Source organism: Colossoma macropomum, unplaced genomic scaffold (genome assembly GCF_904425465.1).
Source record: "Colossoma macropomum unplaced genomic scaffold, Colossoma_macropomum, whole genome shotgun sequence".
NCBI classification, from domain to species: Eukaryota; Metazoa; Chordata; class Actinopteri; order Characiformes; family Serrasalmidae; genus Colossoma; species Colossoma macropomum.
In genome coordinates, this window is record NW_023494789.1 from 46300626 (window position 1) to 46322078 (window position 21453).

The following is a 21453-nucleotide window of genomic DNA, read 5'->3' on the forward strand; positions in this document are numbered from 1 at the left end:
TACAGACAAAATGCAATACTAAACAGTGAACAGCAGTATTTTAAACTGGTTCTCTCTTTTATTAAAGAGTTAGCGTCTTTACACAGCTAGCCTAGTAGCTAAGCTGACTAACATTAGCGGGTTACAAACACAGCCAGTCAAATTGCGTTAGACAAGTGAGCTGCTTAAATTTAACCACAGGAACCATTTCTAGCTATCTGCAAACACAAATATGTTAATATTTTACACGAATAAGGCAACAAGTCTAAACTCTGAGAAGGATACATGCAATGCTGCCTTCAGATTTTGTCAAAATAAGGCAGCTTAGAAGACAAGTGACTTATGCCACTGCCTGACAGGGACAGCCTTCGTCTGGGCTGCCTACTTAGACAGCTACCTCCCTGCACCACATGTACAACACAACACACTGTATAACACTGCACAACACACTGTATAACACTGCACAACACACTGTATAACACTGCACAATACACTGTGTAACACTGCACAACATACTGTATAACACTACACAACACATTGTATAACACTGCCTGATGTGTAACAGGTCATATTAAAAGTCTCTCTCTCTCTCTCTCTCTCTCTCTCCTCTCTCTCTCTCTCTCTCTCTCTCTCTCTCTCTCTCTCTCTCAGTGGATTAGTGATTGCCATGGTGCTCAGTCTGCTCTTCATCATTCTTCTGCGTTTTCTGGCTGGGGTCATGGTCTGGGTGATGATCATCTCAGTCATCCTCATTATTGGTTACGGTGAGGACGTTTATTCTGCTGTAGGTCAGGCTGTTTTCATGCACTAGTAAGCAGTTTATGTGGAAAACGTTCCAGGCAGAGAGATCGAAGCACTTAAACTGCATTCGTTAGAGTGGAGGACTAGACCCCCGGCTCAGTGCCAAAACTAAATCACAAGTGGGACATCCAGAAAGCATCGGTTGGGGCAGCACATTCACACAAACACTCAAACATCTGTTAGCTTACTCTGTTAGTTTACTCTGTCTGTTAACCTACTATCTGTTAGCTTACTCTGTCTGTTAGCTTACTCTGTCTGTTAGTTCACTCCGTCTGTTAGTTCACTCCGTCTGTTAGCTTACTCCATCTGTTAGTTCACTCCGTCTGTTAGCTTACTCCGTCTGTTAGTTCACTCCGTCTGTTAGCTTACTCCATCTGTTAGCTTACTCCGTCTGTTAGCTTACTCTGTTAGTTCACTCTGTCTGTTAGCTTACTCCGTCTGTTAGCTTACTCAGTCAGTTAGCTCACTCTGTCTTTTAGCTTACTCCATCTGTTAGCTTACTCTGTTAGCTTACTCTGTCTGTTAACCTACTGTCTGTTAGCTTACCCCTTAGTCCATCGGTTAGCTTACTCTGTCTGTTAGCTTACTCTGTCTGTTAGCTTACTCTGTCTGTTAGTTCACTCCGTCTGTTAGCTTACTCCGTCTGTTAGCTTACTCTGTCTGTTAGTTCACTCTGTCTGTTAGCTTACTGTCTGTTAGCTTACTCCATCTGTTAGCTTACTCCATCTGTTAGCTTACTCCGTCTGTTAGCCTACTCCGTCTGTTAGTTCACTCTGTCTGTTAGCTTACTCCGTCTGTTAGCTTACTCTGTTAGCTTACTCTGTCTGTTAGCTTACTCTGTCTGTTAGTTCACTCCGTCTGTTAGCTTACTCCGTCTGTTAGCTTACTCCGTCTGTTAGCTTACTCTGTTAGTTCACTCTGTCTGTTAGCTTACTGTCTGTTAGCTTACTCCATCTGTTAGCTTACTCCGTCTGTTAGCTTACTCCGTCTGTTAGTTCACTCTGTCTGTTAGCTTACTCCGTCTGTTAGCTTACTCTGTTAGCTTACTCTGTCTGTTAACCTACTATCTGTTAGCTTACTCCTTAGTCCATCGGTTAGCTTACTCCATCTGTTAGCTTACTCCGTCTGTTAGCTTACTCTGTCTGCTAGTTCACTCTGTCTGTTAGCTTACTCTGTCTGTTAGCTTACTCTGTAGCTAATTAGCATAGTCAGTCTGTAGCTAGGTAGCTTACTCAGTCTGTTAGCTTGCTCTGTCTTTTGACTTACTTCATCTGTTGCTGGTTAGATTACTCTTATGCTTATAACATTTATTTACTGACCATTTATGATTTCATTTAAATTAAATCATTGTATTTAACAGTAAAAACAAAATATAATGAACTCAGCAACATTTAATGGGGTATGATGATGAAGATGGTGTGTTGTTGGTGCACTAAACCCTTGATAAACACTTAGATGCTGATCTGTGGGCAGTTTTGTTGGTTTTAGTGTTCTTACATTCTCTCTCTCTCTCTCAGGTATTTTCCACTGTTATATGCAGTACGCTGCTCTGAAAGGCCAGCCTGGATCAGATGTTACCATAAAGGATTTGGGGCTGCAGACAGATTTCTCCATCTACCTGCAGATCCAGCAGACCTGGCTGGCCTTCAGTGAGTTTGTTGCTAATAATAAATAGTAGAATAACTATTAATATTGTTTTTATTATGTATGGTGGTTAGCTTATCTTTCAATTTGTGTGTGTTTGTCTCTCAGTGATTATCCTGTGCATCGTTGAAGTGGTCATCTTCCTCCTCCTCATCTTCCTAAGGAAGAGAATCCTCATCGCCATCGCTCTCATTAAAGAGGCCAGCAAGTGAGCACAGAGCTTGTATCACCCCCTCACCCACACGCAGTGACAACAACAAAGTGTAGAAAATTATATCAGATTATGATATACTTGCGAAAGCTGCACACTGAGTGAGATTCTAAAAAAGAGCTAATGTAACAGATTGCATGCTGGCTAACTCACCTGGCATAAACAGTAAAAACATAAAAGTAAACAAAATTATGTCAGATAATGATGTACATGAGAGTATAGTGCTGCACACTGATCTGTAGTGTTAAAGTGTATATAACTTCAACAGTGATAGTGGAGTGAACTGTGTGTAGCTTCAGTTAGCAGCGAGCTAACATTGCAGTTAGCAAGCTGGCTATTTTGCCTACTATAGTCGTAAAAACACAAGCGTTGAGATGATAATACAGTTTCAGGACTGACTGTGTATCATACAGTCTCTCATTATGTGTTTATTTATAGTCAGTGGTGATGAACTGCTTAAAGGTTTGTGCATAAACACAGCTAAAGTAGCTTTTTCTCAGTTTTGGTGGTTCAGTCAGAGCCTGTGTCTGAAACTGGGTCCCCTCCTCTCTAGTCAGTGCACTATTTTGGGGTTCCACTATTTTTTTGGTGGTGTCTGAACACATGCAGAAGATCCAGTGCACTCAAACAATCTAGTGCACCGCAATAAGTAGTGAACAACCGATGTGCCCTAGCAGATATGCGATACCCATAATGCACTGCATTGGTTGTTTTAAAGATTCACGAGCAACTTGCTAAACCTGGCTAAAACCAAACACTTCCTTTAGTTTTAGAAAGTATTTCACTCACAAAAAAACACACACACAAAAATGACCTGTATGTTTCCTTTTTTCTACAGCAAACAGGTTTCAGGCAGTATGGACACTAACGTTACTGCTACTGAGCGCTGATTGGTTAGCATTTCTGTTCTGAGTGCTAATTGGTTGGCATTATTGCTACTGAACATTGATTGGTTAGCATTACTGCTACTAGATGTTTATTAGTTAACATTACTGCTGCTGAGCACTTATTGGTTAGCATTACTGCTACTAAGTGCTGATTGGTTGGCATTACTGCATTCTGCTCAAAGGTCACCCCTACTGAACTTCATTCAGTGCGACAAATTCTGTTGAAATGAATGTAATTTTGCTTGCAAAGTTTGCTGGCAAACACAAGTATGAGTGCACATTAAAGGGAATTTGGGTTTGAGAAAGATGTTAAATAAATTATTCTAATTATGTTTTATTATTTTCATTTTGTAAAAATGTAGAAATTTAAACAGGCAAATAACATTTTACATAAAAAATATTAAATTCCATGTTTTGTTGATTTGTGATTTGAAGTGAAAACATCCTCTGTAGAGAACACACTTACAGATAATTAATTTTTTGCCAAAATCAGTGCACAATTCTTATTTATTTGCTAAATATAATTAGAAAAAAAGCATTTGCATAAGATTGCAAATAACATCGCTGTCCAATGAAAAACATCTCCATTTTTGGTGACTTTTACTTTTCTGCATCATTTGAGCAGCTGTTCTTTACATTGTGAAAATTTCATCATGATTTGACCAATAGGAACGCTCCAAAATTGCTTAGAATAAAAACTCTTTCCATCAAACTACATTGAAAGCAAAGAACATTTTGCCCTCTCCTGCAAAGTTACTATTTTGGAGATACTTGTTTTCCTTTAGACAGTGGCAATATGAATATTTTTTATGAGTAAATTATAGTTGTGATAGTTATACGCATGTTATAGTTGTGTTATTGTAATTATCACCCCATCTGTTTTCAGGGCAGTAGGTCATGTGATGTCATCGTTGTTCTACCCTCTGCTGACCTTTGCCCTCGTGTCTCTGGTGATCGCGTACTGGGCCATTACCGCTGTGTATCCACATCAGAGCTACACACACTCTTACAGCACAACTGACTCACCGCACAGATTGAATTTAACAATAAAAACAATAAAGCAAAGTTGTATAGAGTAAAATATAAGAAGTACAATTCAAATAAAATATAAAGAGCTCCAATAGAGGAATGTCCAGCTGATCCTTAACGGCCTCCTGCAGCTTCTTGTCCACCTCCAGTGAGCCTGTCTATAAGGTTTTCAACACCACAGAGTGTGAATACTCCAGACAGACCTGCAACCCTGAGGTTAGTCTCCATGATTAATAACTAATAACATTAATGAGTAATTACTTCATACAGTTCACACATACACCACAGTTTTTTTTCTCCTTTCAGTCCTCTTGTATGTAAACAACCTCTGTAAATAAAACTGCTGTAGGCTGAATGGGCGGGGCTAAACTGCTGTAGGCTGATTGGGGGGAACTAAACTGCTGTAGACTGAATAGACAGTCATGTATAAATGAGTTCATGGTGGTGATGTGATAGTCAGATTTTCTTCTTTTTTTTCGATTTTCTTCACAGAACTTCAACAGCTCCAACATCTCCGCGCAGTGTCCGGATGCGGAATGTCTGTTTGCGTTCTACGGTGGAGAGACGTACTACCACAAGTACCTGATCGTGTTCCAGTTCTATAACCTTTTCCTGTTCTTCTGGTGTGTGAACTTTGTGACGGCGCTGGGTCAGGTGACCCTGGCCGGGGCCTTCGCCTCTTACTACTGGGCCTTCAAGAAACCAGATGATATCCCGGCGTTCCCCATTTTCTCCTCACTCGGACGGGCCCTCAGGTGCATTCACTATTCTTACTGCACCTGCTCCATTCCATAACTGCACAATACCTGGCCTGCTCTGCTTTAAAGCGATAGTTTGGCAACAGTTCAAATTTACAGCTTTACCCTGAACACAGCCGATCAGCCAAGGCATACTGTTGCTTCTTTAGTTTTAGCACTGGTGATACGAGGCTAGCACAGCTAGCAAGTAATAAAAGTTTAAACCCCACCAATTAGCACTGTGCTAACTGCATGCTTGAAGTATCACACAATCGCTTCAGATGTGTTAGTGAAGTTGTCTTCCTATTCGCCAGTTTCTTATGTGAATTTTCCATTTCACCGTAAATGTTACAGTTACATCAGTGTTTGTTATATTTTTTATGTTTATGTCAAATTATTGCCGCTGCTGCTTTAGAATGTAATGAAGTCAATCAAATCTGGCGTTTACTGCCAAATAAATACACAGCTAAAAGATGCAAAGTGTCAGAATGAATGTTATATTCTAACCGCTCTTTTGTAACTGCTTTTATTTAGTAGCTATAATTTACTTTTAATTTTACTTTTGATTACAATTACATTTATCTTGTAATTTAAATCACATAACTCCATTACATAACCAGTTACTCCCCAACCCTGTATATGAGCTACGTATAAATATTCCTGATTGAAATTGCAGATGAGTTTGTTAAAAAGAAAGTGAGCTGGTGAAGGCGGGGGGGGGGTAAGGGGGTGTTGGTAAGTAGTAAGTAGCGGCAGCGCCTTGAAGCCTGAATTTCTGTTCTCCATTTTCATAATAATGTGATTAATGTTCTTTCTCTCTCTCTCTCTCTCTCTCTCAGGTATCATACAGGCTCTTTGGCCTTCGGTTCTCTGATCCTCTCCATCATTCAGGTGATCAGGGTGATCCTGGAGTATTTGGAGCAGAAGCTGAAAGGTGAGCTGTTTTGCTTGGTGTGTTCAGATCAACAAGATCTTGCTTAATAAAAACAGCACTGACCAGTGGCTGGTCTATGCTGGTCTAAGATGTTCTATGCTGGTCTGTGCTGCTTTATGCTGGTCTGTGCTCGTCTAGGATGGTTTGATGCTGGTTAAGCTAGTCATCCCAGCATGGTTATCCTGGTTGACCAGCATACCAGCATCCAAAACACAACATATGCTGGTTTTGCTGGTCATTAGCCATGCTGGTCTATGCTGGTTTTTATAGCAAGGAAAATGAACCATTTAAGACGAAACAGGACAAAATCAAACAGCTGATAAAAATAAATAAATAAAATATGTTGGGCTGCCATCCAGTCAGCTGCTTGTTGCAGTTATTTCAGTTATTATATGGTTGTTGTTATTTACAGGCTCTATAATTTATCTAAATTTGTCTTTATTTTGATCCATGCAGTTCTTAAAATATAATTGACCCCCGTGTTGTCTCTCTCTCCCAGTTGCTGAAAACAGAGTTGCTAAGTTCTTCCTGACCTGCCTGAAGTGCTGCTTCTGGTGTTTGGAGAAATGCATCAGGTTCCTTAACAGAAACGCCTACATCATGGTACGATTGTCTGTACTGACAGTTTGCGATTCCTGTATTTTTTTGCTCTATCAGTACTTTTTGGATGTAAATAAATCATTGTACTTTTATGTTCACTTAAGTTCCTTTCTAATACATTTGCAACATATTTTTTTTATTTTTAAATAACCAATAAAGCCAAACCAGTAAGCCAATGGAACCAGACTTTTTTCCAAGTCATTTTGGGTCATTTCTTTTAATCCATTCATTATGATCTTAATATACAATGTAAAGGATAATAACTGTTTTCAAATTATGTCAAAAACGTAAAAACATCCAAAATGGAGACACAGCCTTTTCTTCTGACAACATCGACATGTTTTACTTTAAGTGCTTGTTAGTTAGCTAATTTGGCCAGTGTCAGCTACCGTTCAAGCTAAGGTAATGGGGAACTCATTGATATCTTAGCATATTGGAACTTCAGCATAAAAATACTCAAGAACCTCAAAATAATTACCGTAGTTTTACTCCTATACTTCTCTTAAACCTATTTGTTCCTATTTATTCTTGAGTCATTTTTTTTTTATTAACACTTTTACTTTAAACACATTTATCACTAGGTAGCTTGATCTCACTGATTTATCACTCCTTACAGACTGTTAGAAAGCTGTACATTATACTTTTACCATTAGAGAGTAAAAGTAAGTGTACTTGCACTTGCTATCTAAGCTAATGTTAGCCAGATAACTGTTTTTTGACCATTTAGAATAACAAGCAGAAAAGCTTTATTAAATCTAAATCTGAGGTTTATGTTTTATTTTGAGTGCCTGTTAGCTAATTTAGCAAATGTCAGCTAATGTTCAAACTAGGCTAATGGGTTAGCTTATTATTACTGAAATCTTAGCATCTTAGTTGGAGCTTATTTGTGTGAGGAAATGTTCCTTAAAGAAGCTCACAGTGATTGTCAGAGTAGTTTTTACTCTTCTACTCTTTTTCTCTTAAATCTGTTTATTGTTCAGTCATTTATTAATGATTTTACTTGTATTGAAGTGAATGTATCACTACAGTGGTGGCTAATCTTAGTTAAGTGGGATTTTTACAGTCTTCCTGTTAGAAAGCTGTAAAGTTAATTTTAGTAGTGATGACTCTGCATCTCAGAATTAAAGGTTAATAATGATTTTTCACTTATTCTCTCTCCCAGATCGCCATTTACGGTAAAAACTTCTGCACGTCTGCTAAGGACGCTTTCTTCCTCCTGATGAGGAACATTGTCCGGTGAGAGAAACTACACATCACACAGTGCTGTTACTCAGCCAGTATTAGACAGAGATAGTGGATTACAGAAGAATAATCAGCAGGAGTGATTGTACTTTGTTACCATACTGAATGTACTCTTACACAATTACACTTCTTAGAAAAAAAATCAGACTTTTATACTCCCTACAAATTTGTTTAAACATTATAGACAAGCTTTAGTTTTTTGCAAAATATACATATAATTTACAGGTTTAAGTAGATCCCTTAAACATTTCACATAAGATGAATACTTAAGATGTTTTTTGTAAGTGGCCATAGGAGATTTTGCTAATGTATTATACCAGTTGAGTTACCACACAATTAATTTTCAAAAAGGTTAGTTAAGGTTAAAAAAATAAATCCTGCCTTACTTTTGACTAAAAAATTCAGCTTTTAATTGATTTTGAAACAGTATACACTTTTTCTCTACTTTAATTTATTTTAGTGTTTTTTTTTGTTTTAAATGATCAGTAATTGAATAGTTACTGTAATAAAGTCAAAGTGAGCTTTATTGTCATTTTTTTGCTCATATCAGTTGTGTTGAGAAAGAAACTAAATTAAAATCTCCAGTACATGCTGCTACATTTAACACACAACAGCAGCAGACAGACAATAAATACAATAAACTCAAACTATTTAAACACTATACAATAAATTCTTCTCTAAATATTTACAAACTACAGCTATACAACTATACAGCCATTGAGCTCAGGACAATAGAGGAAACAGACCACAGTGTTGGTCCACAGCAACACTGACAGTTCTGTGTGTATATGTTTATCAATGCACTGATAATTTGCAGTAGTTTTGTAACGCAATCACCAACATCAATAAAACTGCAGACAGTAAAGTGAGTGCAGAAGTGAAAGTGCGGCAGATAAAGTGAGTATTGGGGCTGAGGTAGCAGATCATTGAGAACGTTTAAAGGTCCATCAGGTAGATCCGTTCAGCCGTCTGACCGCCTGCAGGAAGAAACTGTTTCTGAGTCTGGAGGACTTGCCCTGATGCTCCGTCGTCTTCTCCCAGATGGGAGTAATGTAAACAGTCCGTGTGATGGAAAGATCCTTTCTGTAATAAATTCCTGTTTTGTTTCAGGGTAGCCGTGCTGGACAAAGTGACAGACTTCCTGTTGTTTCTGGGAAAGCTGCTGATAGTGGGGATCGTGGGTGAGTGCCGAGAGCGGCTGAATAAAATATAGCAGTAAAACTGAAAGCCGTTCCACACAAACTAAACCAAACCTCATAGAAAAGCAGGAATCTGCTGTTTACAAAACTGTTCACATAGTTTTTGTTTTGTCTCTGTTACACTTCACCTTTATTTTTATACTTCAAATGTATTATTCAAATGTATACTTATTCAAATGTATACTTCAAAACGTAAAATATTAATGACACTGATTTGACGTTGTTTAAAGTGCTGCACAGTGTAAACAGTATAGCTGTAACTTTTTTTACACTTCAAGGTGGACTGTTTTGAATTCGAAAGCTGTTCAAATGATGTCAGTACCTCAAAAAACGTGGGACAAGTGAGCAGACAAAAATGCAGAAAAATGACAAAAAAAGGAAGAATAAAGTTGTAATGATTTCTGCTATGAGGAAAGGAACATGCTGTTTCAGCACGAACCTTGGGTTTATTCACTGCTATGTGGCCACAGCTTGCCTTACATAAGGGATGTGATGCTAAGCTAAGCCGTCAGCCCCCCTTGGACTCCACTGCTCCCCAGGAACTCGGCATAAACAGTCAGCTTACTTCCACCTTTACAGTAAGAGTCTATCCACTAAAAATAACTCAGAAAATAACACTGTGGAAAACAAACCCAAATAACATGCAGCCATTTTCTGAACTCGCTACAATATAAATCAGATAACAACAGTGTTGCGCATTGCAAATCGCTAAAAAGCTGTGAGATGCGGATGCCAATTAGAATGGTACTAACTGCATGGCCAAATCATCACACCTGCCTTAAACGTGTTAGTGAAGTTGGCTTCCTGTTTAGCAGCTTCTTATTCAAATTTTCTGTTCCACCCTGCTGCACCATTTAAGGGGGAGGGGAAAATATGAAGAAGCTAATATGAGTTGACTCTCTTAAAGCTCAGAGTAGGGCGAGATGGTCAGCAACATATCTGAACGAGTGGCCCAGGATGAGCTAGAAGAGACAGAAAGGTGAGGAGACATGTCAGCTGTCGAGTCCCTCTGTTTACAGTTTGTTATAAATTGTTTCTGCAGCTCTCACTGTGATCTCAGCGGTTCTCACCACATTTTCCCCCACAGTTTGGGTTTTCACTTCTGGCATCAGCATAAAAACAGCTTGTGCAGCTTGCAGGATGTTAATTAGTGTGATCTGATGATACATTTGCTGAAATAATTTAGAAAAGTAGTAACTTTGGATGTGTTTTCTCTCCTGTCAGGAATCTGTTCTTTCTTCTTCTTCACGGGGAAGATAAAGGCTGTGGAGGAAGCGGCTCCGTCACTAAACTACTACTGGGTTCCCCTCCTGGTGAGATCAGACGCTCACTGTTCACTAGCTTTAGCATTATACCACAATAATACAGGCTGCATTCAGATCAGCTTTCTATTATTTTTATTATTATTATTATGATCAGATCTATGAAACTGTTTAGCATTAGTATTTATGACATACCACAATAATACAGACTATAACTGAGTTTAGATCAGCTTTCCATTCTTATAATCTCATTATTATAAGCATTCAGATCAGGTTATTATTTGTAGTATTAAGAAAAGTTTGTTTCCATATTGGTAGGTGAGCTGTAACTGATAGGGCTTGTCTTATCACCATTACTGCAGATACAGCCCTGCAGGTGGATAAACACCAACAAAACAGACAAGAATGACCATGAAAAAAGATGAAAACAGGTGGACACTTTAGATACAGTGTCCAGCAAACACTGTGAGGAGAAGATTAGCTTTATCTATGGACTGGATCCATATAATGTTAACCTCCATATCTCAGATATTCAGAGAATTCCAATTCGTGAGATTTTACACAAACTAGTTAACACTAACTAATAAATACTCCAGAAAAAACGTGTTTTACTGCCTTTGCTGGGTCAATTATGGCTTTATTATCTCATAATAATCCATATCTGCCAAATGAACTCACAGTTTCCTGCCGAAATGGTGGCAGTGCGACTGCACAATGTCACTGGAATACTTTGAATTATGAGTATTAATGATATACCAAAATAATACAGGATTAGATCACTTCTCTGGGATTTTTTAGCATTAGCATGATTGATATAACCTAATAATACAGGCTTAGTTCCTGCTGTGTTGTTCTGGTATACCAGGATATACTACTGTGTTACTGAATCAGCTGTGTTTATGCTAGCAGGAGAAATATTAGCAGGTTGTTTCACTGCAGCGTGTGTTTGTCTCTCCAGACGGTGGTGTTTGGCACCTACCTCATCGCCCACGGCTTCTTCAGCGTCTACGCCATGTGTGTGGACACTCTGTTCCTGTGCTTCTGTGAGTGTTGAAGCCTTATTTATTCTGGCAGAGAAAACGCAGCACTCAGCTTGCAGAAACAAAACCTGTCAGGAGAGATACAATATGCTAAAAACTGACCCAAACATTTAGGGACACCTCACCATGTTTTAAATGCTGTATTGGTCTTGACTGATTATTTAAGGTGGAAAAATGGAAAAATTAACGGTTAATGGAACTCTTGACGCTTGACCGCTATGGTACGCTGCCATTTCCACTGGCAGTGCCAGAACTTTCCATCACTGCTCCATAAAAAGCAGTGGAATATCTGGTTTGCCGTCGACAGCCAACATGCAAAGGCTCTAAAATAGATGCAAATATTTAAATGTGTGATACTGTTTCCCTCTAAATATCCCAGACTAGGCTTTAATATGAGAATTTATTGTAAATCAGAAAAGAAAGCATGACCATTTGGACTCAAAGTGCTTTGAAAAGTGATGGGCATATAGTATATAACCGATAGAACACTGGAAGTTAATATAATCACAGCTGTGATTTGGTCACAGTAAATCATCCCAGCTGTGATTTAATTCACTATAACTCACCTCCTCCAGTGTTCTGCTGCCCGTTTAACAACAGTTCTACAAAATAAACAAGTAATATTGTTTCAATATGTGTTTTTAATGGTGCCATTTTCTGAAAAAAAAGTAGTTTCAGCAGCTTTTAGTAAAATGACTATTGTACTTACTTTGCAGCTGGTGAAAGGTACAGATATGGTAAAGAAAAATGTGCTGACATCAGGTAGAATAACATGTAAAGCAGGAAGAACATTTTTCAACCAATCAGGTTGGGTGGGTGGAGCTAAGTGTTAGGATTTGAACTGGTTTTATCCACCTTACTGTATGTGCTGATGCTTTATGCTTACTGTAACACTCCTGGCTGTTTTCTCCTCTTTTCACTTCCACGTTTCTGAAATGCTTGTAAGCTCTTTTCGACTGGCTTTGAGTCTAATCCTTTTCTCTTTCTCTCTTTTCTGCATCGTCTCGCTCTTCCTGCCCTGCTGCATCTTTGCCACCCCTCTGCTCTCACTATAAACCACTAACCCAAAAACTGCGCCAACCCAAACCCGCCGGGCCGAAGGCGAGGACCTAGAGAGGAATGACGGCTCACCTGAACGACCGTACTTCATGTCTCCTGAGCTGCGTGAGATCCTGTCCACAAGCAAAGTAGAAGAGGCTGATCACGCAGCGACGGAGCAGGAAGAGGCGGTGCTGCTGCAGGAGAACGGTGAAGTCCATCCGAAGCAGCAGGACGTTCTCAAACAGGAGAATGAAGAGGAGACGGCGCTGACGCAGGAGCCCCCGCAGGAGCCACTGCAGGAGGAGGCCACAGTGCCTAATACCCTGGAGGTGCAGGAGGAGAAAGCTGAAGAACATGAGGTACAGCAGGAAGCAGTGCTGCCACTGGAGACTCCGCGAGAAATGGTGCATCAGAACGGCCCTCAGGAGGCTGAGGCGAAAGAGACGGAGGAACCAGAACAAGAACATCAGCAGCAGCAGGAGGAGCCACAGCCAGAGCTCCAGCAGCCAGCAGCTGAAGTGGAAGAAGCGAAGCCACAGGAGAACGGCCCTCAGGAGAGCGAGGCTCCACTAACACCTCAGGACTAACACTTATGCTAGCAGACTGCGCAGTCAGTCCAGTCTAGCAAAACAGAACCTCACAGCTAAAACCTGGTTTACTTCAAGTGATACTTTTGCAAAAAAATCTAGTTTACAACTAATGTAGTCAATCAGCCAAAATACATTTAGTTTTCCTTGAGGTTAGCACTGAAGCTACGAAGCTAACGTAGGTAACAAGTAATGGAACACCAGTTAGCATGGGTTGTCCAAATCATCATTTGTCCATTTTACAGTACATCATACGTTTTCAGAAAGTCTTTTTGAAATGAACTCATGCTGTAAAAAAGCTCCACACAAGCCGTTATGCATCTGATCCCAGACCATGATGCCTAGAAGTGCCTGTACAGAATGAATCTATAGATTAGCTTGGTGTGAAATTGCTTAGTTTAATCAGAACTCAAAAAAGCAGACAATATGTAGAGAGAACTGCCTCTCAGTAATGTCTTCTGGGTCTGTCAGGCATTAGAGGGCACCCCTGAGCAAGTCCAAAATGAATGGGTTTCTATGGAGCTTTTGTGCCAAATCAGAGTTTTTAAATTCTTAATGATGTTTTATGTAGAAAAATGCACTAATCTGCTCAACACAGAACATTATACAGTCTTTCAGCACTGCTGCTATATTTTCAAATTCCACTTATAGGACTTTATGTACATTCATGATGTCAGTGAGAGCAAACAGCTTCACTCAGCTTACCAACCAGTCAGCACAAGTGGCATGCTATGGTACACGCTAACCAATCAATCAGTAGCATTAACGCTAACCAGTCAGCAATCAGTAACATTAACACTAACCAATCAGTAATCGGTAATGCTAACCAATCAGCAATCAGTAACATTAACACTAACCAATCAGTAATCGGTAATGCTAACCAATCAGCAATCAGTAGCAGTAATGCCCACCAATCAGCAATCTAACCAATCAGCACTCAGTAGCAGTAATGCCAACCAATAGCAGTCATTAATGGCAACCAATCAGCAATTAGTAATGCTAACCAATCAGCAATCAGTAACCCTAACCAATTAGCAATCAGTAGCAGTAATGGCAGCCAATCAACACTCAGTAGTAGTAATGCTAACCAATCAACACTCAATAGCAGTAATGCTAAATAATCAGTGCTCACTAGCAGTAATGCTAAACAATCAACGCTCAGTAGCAGTAATGTTAACCAATCAGCACTTAGTAGCAGTACTGCTAACCAATCAGCACTCAGTAGCAGTAATGTTAACCAATCAGCACTCAGTAGCAGTAACGCTAACCAATCAGCGCTCAGTAGCAGTAACGCTAACCAATCAGCACTCAGTAGCAGTCATGCTGTCCAATTAGTACTCAGTAGCAGTAATGCTATCCAAATAGTACTCAGTAGCAGTGATGTTAGCGTCCTGCTGCCCAAAACCTGTCGCCTGTAGAAAAACGGAAAGGTACAGGTAAGTTTTCTATTAACTTTTTAGGGCTGCCAATTCTTACGCATCTCTCACAGTTTGGTCTAATCACATGTTCTCACGCCACACTGCACATTTCTCACACATTTTTACAAAATGACCTGCAGATCTGGCAGCAACAGTTTACCTGAATGCAAATGAAAGAGATCACGCTGACTAGTCAGTTACTGCTGGTCCATGTGTTTTGTAGATCAGTGGAGGCTGGGCTGGTTTCCATAGCAACGGGGAACCAATGCGTGAACTAGCCACAACACACTCATGTGTTGGAGAACAGAGAAAACCTTCACTAAACACACACCAGACAGACGAGAACCGAAAGAATATAACAAACTTGGTCAGTAAACTAAACCTGATCAATAACGAGCAGCGTTCACTGCACAGTTTGTGCTGCAGAATGAACACAGTTCTTTCTTACAAGCTAAACAGTAAGCAGTGCTAAAAGTAAACTATCCTACAGACTTGAAGCGTCTCACGTGGTCTGTCTAGTGCAGTTTCTTGATCTTGTTAGCGTAAGTACCCCTGTTATCGGCCACCTCACAACAAAACATCGTGAATCTAAGCTAACTGTAAATAAATGAAAGCACTTTACTCACCCAAATCAATGTTTTTCGGGAGAGATACGTGTGTAGATTAATGTCCAAGAGTCATTTGACATGATGAGAAAACAGTTTTTTCAATAATAATGTTTTTGTCTACTTTGACACTAGTATCGCTAGAATGATGGGGGTCCCCCACTATCGGCCACCTCACTTCCGGTTTTCCGTAACTCATCTTTCAGCCTAAAATTCAGCGTATAAAATTGTAAAAAACATAAAATATATGTATATATTCGTTAGTAAAATGTGATGTTATTGTATTGTTTCATTATTCAACTTGATTTGCTTGTTTATCTAAGTATAGAGCTCAGCTCTTTGCTGCGCGCCTGGTTGTGCCAGTCAAATGAGAAATCGCGTTTACGCATCATTCCTACCAGACTCAATGCTTTACAGTGGTTTACAATGAGGTTAAGTTTGTCCTCTGTGGGCACTCTTACGCCATATACATAACACCACGATGGCGGCAAACTTTTTTTTTTACCTCAGAGAAGAGAAAGCTAACCGATAAGCTAACTTTCTACACAGACCAATATCCATCGCGGAATGAAAATGGGTTGTGTGTTCCATGCGGTTTTGTACATGCAGAATTACAACGTTATTAGTGATACTTAAATATTGTTTTCAGATATGATTTTTTGCTAGAATAAAGTTTAGATGCCTTTGTAAGGTGCAAGCTTGTGTTTTGAATTTCGCCTGAGCAATTGGCGGAGAGAGAGAGAGGAATTGCGCAATACGCGCAAGTGGCCGATGTTGGGGGACGGCCGATGTTAGGGGTAGCTACGTTAACATATAGGCGTTAAGACATTTGCTGTGTTCCTCAGAATCACAACTCCAAACAGAAACAGCCACACCTGAGATTCCAGAAATCTCTGACCAGGCTCGCTAGGTTAGCTAAGTTAGGTCGCTAGGTTAGGTAAGTTAGCAGGCTATGTTAAAGTAACTTTGATTTTTACTTCACAGATACAGAATATAATGTTGTATTAACCGAGGTGTTTGCTAAGTGGCATTAAAAAAATTAAGTAACTATGTACACCTTTACAAACAACTGTATTAAAAAGTTGAATGTTATGGAGCAACCAACGCCCCAAAAGCCCCATACCATCCACCTCATAACCTCTCCAGGCCCCGCCCACTGAAATCTCATTGCAATAAAAATGTAAAAGTTGGCAGCCCTGCCTTTGCAGCTACTATAGCATAGATAACAACTAGGCCAGGCTGCCTTGCTACCTAATGTTAGCTAGCTAACCATGTCCTGCATGTTACGATGCCACAGTTTAGGAGGATAATGATTTTGTTTGGAGGATAACAAGTTACCCCAGAGCGTTCTAAGTCTGTTTGCAGTTAGCATGTTTCTAAGTGGATTCTAAGCTTCAGTTACTTGTTAGCTACATTAGCTTTGTAGCTCCAGCGCTAAAGGTAAAGAAGCAAACATATTTTGGCTCAGCGACTACATTTGGGATAAGGGAGGAGGGGCTCTGTGGAAATCAGTTTTCTCAGCAAAAGTTATCGCTTCAAGTTATGTTGGCATGTTATTCAGTGGTGGTAATGCTGCGGTTGTTGTTCAGTTCAGTGAGATGTTCTTCAGAAACACTAGTGTAATTGATGGCAGCTCTAAGCATTTTGAGACAGAAACTCGCAGATGTGCTAGAAACTGTTTAAATCTATGAACTTTCTCGGCTGTTAAGTGGACGCCTCCGTTAGCCATGTTTATGGCGAGAGGGAGGCAGTGTTGTGTTCAGTGTCGGAAGTGCAAACGTGTGAATGTTTCCAGTGAACCGTACTGTAGGTGATGGACTCGTGCCTAATTATTATCGTGAATTATCGTCTAAGTCATTTCGGAGAATGCACTAATAAAGAGTTTAGTGTTGCGATGTTTACATTAAATAAAAACAGGCAAAAAAGAGAACCCTGGTTTACATGAGTACCAGCTATAGGGCCAAACCATGAAGTGAAATTATTTAATATAAAATGGTGAAAAATGAATCTAACAATATGAGTAAAATTGATTGTTTTTATTTACTATGTTAAAAATGGATCTTGCAGTACCACAGCTGGAATTATGAATGAATCTGAGAGTAATGAAAATAGTTGACGCTGTCAAAAGTTGATGCACTTTAAGCTCACATGCGCAGAACTGTGTAGCGTCTTAATTACTTTATTAAAACTTTGTTCTGGATATTAATTTAATTATAATAATTATTTTTTAAAACTTCATTCCGGATGTTAATTTTAGTGTCAGATTTGAACAGACGTTTATCCTGCGAGAGCTTCACAGCTTCTGACAGCGTCCACTGTTTTGGTCACACTGCTGTGTTTGTGGTGAATATTCAGCCTTCTGTGTGATTGCGTGTGTATGTGTGTTTCTGCAACTTTTTGATCGGCCGACGTGTGTCGTTGTTGCCTTTAGTCTGTTTCTACCTCTCTCTATCTCCCTCCTTTTTCTACCTTTGTATGTGTATGTCTCTCTCTCTCAGTGCTCAAATAAAACTCTTTCAGCCTCGCTGCATCATGAGTCTCACTCTGAACAACATTCAGTCCAGCGTTCAGTGCTCACGGAAACTAAATCAAAACTATAACATCCACTACAAAACCTAAACTAAACAGAATTACTGAGAATTAACTTTTAGTTTTTGTTTAGGAGTGTATTTCTGTGTTTCATACTTTAGGAAAGCTGGAGCCGAGTTCCATCTACTGTTAATTTTATTCAACTCTTATCAAATCCCTGCTATCACACCGTTCATTATAATACTAAAACTAAATATGAGTTAAGCTAAAATTATTACTACTTAAAAAAAAATATTAGTACTAAAACTGATGAAACTGAACTGAAAACTAAACCTAATTGAAAATAAACTGAAAACTAAAACAAACTAAACTGAAAATAAACTGAAAACTAAATCGAAAACTAAAACTGAAACTAAACTGAAAACTAAAACTAACTTAAAATAAACTTACTGAAATTAAACTGAAAACTAAAAACTGACTGAAACTAAACTGAAAACTAAAACTAACTGAAAATAAACTGAAAACTAAAACTGAAACTAAAGGGAAAAAACTAAAACTGACTGATAATAAACTAAAAAGTAAAACTGAAACTAAACTGAAAACTAAAACTGACTGAAACTAAACCAAAAATTAAAACGAACTGAAAATAAACTGAAAACTAAAACTGAAACTAAATTGAAAAAACTAAAACTGACTGAAACTAAAAGGTAAAAATGAAACTAAACTGAAAATAAACTGAAAACTAAAACTGAAACTAAACTGAAAAACTGAAACTAACTGAAAAATAAACTAAAATGTAAAACTGAAACTAAACTGAAAACTAAAACTGACAAACTAAACTGAAAGCTAAAACTGAAACTAATTAACTAATTGACATTTTATTCTGGATATTAATTAAACTTAATTCATTTCATTAGAGCTTCATTCTGAATGTTCTACAGCTTTCTCAATCAGAATCTTCTTCAGTTCTATTTATTGTTCTAACATTTCTACAGTTTTATTTACAGCTTCCTTATGATGATCTGAAAGCTGTGAAGATGTTCAGGACGAGCAGATTATCGTCATTTATACGTTAATGTAAAACCAGATTAAGTGTCTGTCTTAAAACATTCTGAACTGTAGTGTGTAATATAAAATTGTGTGTTGCTCTAAATGAGAGCAGTAGAAAAATTTAAAATATCACTGAGAAGGTCCATTTCAGCAGGTTCTTCAATCAGGCTATGATTAATCGTTACGGCTCCAGTCGTAGTGAGAGAGTGAGTTAGAGGTTCACACCGTTACTGTTCACTGCTGAGCTGATTTTGGTTCTGATTTAATGGTTGTTCCCTCAGTGGAGGATCTGGAGCGCAACGATGGATCTGCAGAGAGGCCGTACTTCATGTCCCAGAACCTCCTCAAAACGCTGAAGAAACCCAATGAGAAGGTCAAAACCGCCTGGACGACTGAATAAATCTCCAAAGAGAAGAGACAATGGAGGCAAGCAGGAGAAGGACGTGGGAGAACTCAGCCATCAGAGATGGCTTTATTTGTATTAACAGTGTGGACTCCAGTCAGGCCACTTTACTGTTCAGTGTAATGTTGTGAGTATTGGGCTGTTTCATTGTTACTGAGTGTTACATTTGCATTTTGAGGTTAAATTCTTTTATATACGTCTGGTCTGACTGTATATTTGGTTTGTTTACCTTTTTCTCACTTGTTGTTTGTGTTTTAATGCATGCAGTCCAGTCTGAGTTTACCTTACAGCAGCCTCACACCACTCAGTATTTCATTTCAGTATGTATTGATAATCCATATGTGTTTTGGTAATCTGTAGGTTAGGAGTGATAGATCAGGCCGCTGAAGACAGCAGTTCTGAAAACATTGTAAACCTATTTTTTTTTTTAATAATTAATGTTATTATTGTTGTAATTATTCTTTAAAATAAATACTTAATGTTTGATTCGAGTGGAACCTGTGTGTTATTTCTGAAGCTGTTCACTGACTAGCTGGTTTGGGGGGAATGGGCGGGGCTTCGGTGCATCCACAACGGAAGAGCGAGTTGCCAAGACAACAAAAAAAAAAACACAGCAGTGAAGCCGGACTTCAGCTTAAAGATTATAAAGATCATGAAAAACATAAAATATTTAATAATGCTTTCAGCTCGGATTCCTCCCTTCTTTAACCTGTCATCCCTCATCCCACCCCTCTTCTTTCATCCCCCCTTTTTCCTTCTCTCTTTATTTTCTTTTCTGTACATCCATCTTTCTCTCTCTCTCTCTCCTTTTACTCCCTTTTTCATTCCCTCCATACCGGCCACCTCAATAAATCGTACCTCCTTGTTCCATGTTACCTACTTCACCAACCCAGTCCTTAACTGCTTTATTGCCTTTAACTGTTCCAGTGCTAACGCTTGACCCTCGATGCATCCTCCTATTTCTTCCAGCCTGCCCCCACATCTCCTCTCGCTTCCACCTGTCAATCCTTAAGCTTCCAAGCTTGCCCTCTCTCCCATCTACTGGAACACTGTTTGACCTGCCTTCCCTTCTAGACAGCATCCATCACTGCATGTTCTTGGCCTTTGGCTGTGCACCTCCAACTATGGATGGGGAGGAATTCCGCTTCTCTGAAGTAACTGCACACCTACTTGCTGTGATGCTGTGACCTTGTCCAGCAACCCATGGCAAACCTTAACGGCAGTCTGGCACACTTCATTTGTTGTCAAAGTCTCAAGCCAAAAACAGTGGTCTGGTTGGCCAAATCATTCAGCCCTGCCTTTGGGAACAGATTGCCTCCACCCACTCCTACTGGCGCTTCCAGAGTCTGGAACCACATTACCTCTTCGAGTAACATAAACCCCTTCCTGCTACCCAGCGTTCTCATGTAGTCACCTGTTGTCTTCTTTCCAAACCTACAAGTGACCACATTGGCCACTCGCAGCACCGCAGCAGGGGACAGGTCCACCACTTCACTGGATGTCACCATGTCCTTCTATCACTCTCCATTCTACGCCTCATCTATGGACCTGGCCCCCTCTCACCATCTCTGTACCCCAAAGCGCTAAACTTCAACTCCATCAGTCTCACTTTTAGTATTTTACCACAGCAGCTCTCCTCCGTCTCCCATCCTGACTCACCTGCTTGATGCCCCCCTTCCCTCTCAGACTGCTCCACCATCCATTTGTGAAGATGTTGTCTGTGTCCCTGGGACCCTGCTGCCCTCCTAGTCGTTTCGGCCACACTTCCACCCTCACTGATTTGACTGCTCTCTCATCCCCAAGTATTCAGTCCTGGGAATCTTGCTCATCCACCATCACTTGTTTTGGGGGCTTGAATTCCGAGCAGGTGATCCTCATCCACCGTCATAATTGAAATTGAAGCTTTAGTGCAAGTTCTACCAGGAAGACTCCAGTGCCACCGCAACGTAAAAATTCCCTCAGGTTCTCACTGGCAAGGCCTCCACACTGGGGGATTTTGCACACATGTAGGTGAACAAGAAGAAACTGACCATAACGTTCATCCAGGCCAGAAGAACCTCACTCAGAGGAAGCATGTTTCAGCTTTAGGTTTGGTTGAAGTTGTGCTGAACTGCCACAAGAGGGCAGCAGTAGATCAGACTGCAGTTTAGTTTAAATGCCCACAGCAGCCTTTCTGCTGGTGGTATCTTTAGTTTAGGAGTTTCTGAACTCAAATCAAGACCTGCAGGTTTGGAGTCCATTTTAATGTTAATTTA

The 21453-nt window shown here is 39.6% G+C and overlaps 1 protein-coding gene across 3 annotated transcripts in view; it reads left to right on the forward strand.

Moving 5' to 3' along the window:
- LOC118808666 (choline transporter-like protein 2) overlaps nucleotides 1–19743 on the forward strand; it is a 34804-nt gene extending 15061 nt beyond the window's left edge. For 2 of the 3 annotated variants that reach the window (XM_036571517.1, XM_036571518.1), the window contains exons 10-22: nucleotides 631–743; nucleotides 2298–2429; nucleotides 2533–2632; nucleotides 4409–4501; nucleotides 4683–4767; nucleotides 5044–5306; nucleotides 6128–6222; nucleotides 6722–6825; nucleotides 7985–8058; nucleotides 9175–9245; nucleotides 10488–10576; nucleotides 11484–11568; nucleotides 12667–14038. In XM_036571517.1, coding sequence (XP_036427410.1) covers nucleotides 631–743; nucleotides 2298–2429; nucleotides 2533–2632; nucleotides 4409–4501; nucleotides 4683–4767; nucleotides 5044–5306; nucleotides 6128–6222; nucleotides 6722–6825; nucleotides 7985–8058; nucleotides 9175–9245; nucleotides 10488–10576; nucleotides 11484–11568; nucleotides 12667–13193 — 1831 coding nt within the window. In that variant the 3' untranslated portion in view covers nucleotides 13194–14038. Of the gene's footprint in view, nucleotides 1–630; nucleotides 744–2297; nucleotides 2430–2532; nucleotides 2633–4408; nucleotides 4502–4682; nucleotides 4768–5043; nucleotides 5307–6127; nucleotides 6223–6721; nucleotides 6826–7984; nucleotides 8059–9174; nucleotides 9246–10487; nucleotides 10577–11483; nucleotides 11569–12666; nucleotides 14039–19076 lie in introns of those variants that run through there. The other variant, XM_036571519.1, reaches the window with a different exon arrangement.
- The last annotated feature ends 1710 nt before the right edge of the window (nucleotides 19744–21453 follow it).